This window comes from Aplysia californica, unplaced genomic scaffold (assembly GCF_000002075.1).
Source record: "Aplysia californica isolate F4 #8 unplaced genomic scaffold, AplCal3.0 scaffold00013, whole genome shotgun sequence".
In the NCBI taxonomy this organism is placed as follows: domain Eukaryota; kingdom Metazoa; phylum Mollusca; class Gastropoda; order Aplysiida; family Aplysiidae; genus Aplysia; species Aplysia californica.
Window position 1 is genome coordinate 1,963,546 of NW_004797283.1, and position 620 is coordinate 1,964,165.

The 620-nt window shown below is 44.4% G+C and overlaps 1 protein-coding gene across 1 annotated transcript in view; it reads right to left on the reverse strand.

Moving 5' to 3' along the window:
• Nucleotides 1-178, reverse strand: part of LOC101861253 (probable sodium/potassium/calcium exchanger CG1090) — a gene marked incomplete at its 5' end in the record, with an annotated part of 36,115 nt that extends 35,937 nt beyond the window's left edge. The window contains 1 exon segment of the mRNA XM_013084685.2: nucleotides 95-178. Within this exon segment, the coding sequence (XP_012940139.1) occupies nucleotides 95-178 (84 nt within the window).
• Between the last annotated feature and the right edge of the window lie 442 nt (nucleotides 179-620).

The window sequence follows — 620 nt, forward strand, 5'->3', positions numbered from 1 at the left end:
AAAAAGAACCAAAAAAAAAAACCAAAAAGAAAAACCAAAAACAAACATAAAACATCGACCAGTTAGCTAAATTTTCCCCATCTAATGGACTTACCGACTACGGAAGTCATGAACTCAGGGGCGGAACTTCCGGCTGCCATGAACGTGGCTCCGGCTACGTCAGCTTGTAATCCCAGATCTGGGGAAGACATGACGGGTATATTACGTGGATTACTCTTTGTGTTCGTCTGCATTTTGTACCACCACGCATCGGGCTGACTGAAGTTTAACAAGTTTAGTATACAACTTAGGCGGCGATCCAGAACTTCCTTGCTCGGATGCCACGAGGGTGGTTTTGTTTTGTTTGGGTAGAGAGAAGCACATCCACACAATAGTGGTCCTTTAGTGCCTAGTGGAACAAGTAAGAAAGACAGACACAGCAGAGGTAAGACAAACAGACACAGCAGACAGAAAGTAAAGAGGTAGGAACTAGTAGTGGTGCCCTGCAACCACCCGCAGAGATTGTTTTGATCGTGACGGTATGCACATTTGTCAGTAGAAGTAACTTTGAGCCCTCCATTTGAAATGTACTTGACCTACTATGCACACCCAGGTTCTCCACTCGAAATAAATAGAGTCAT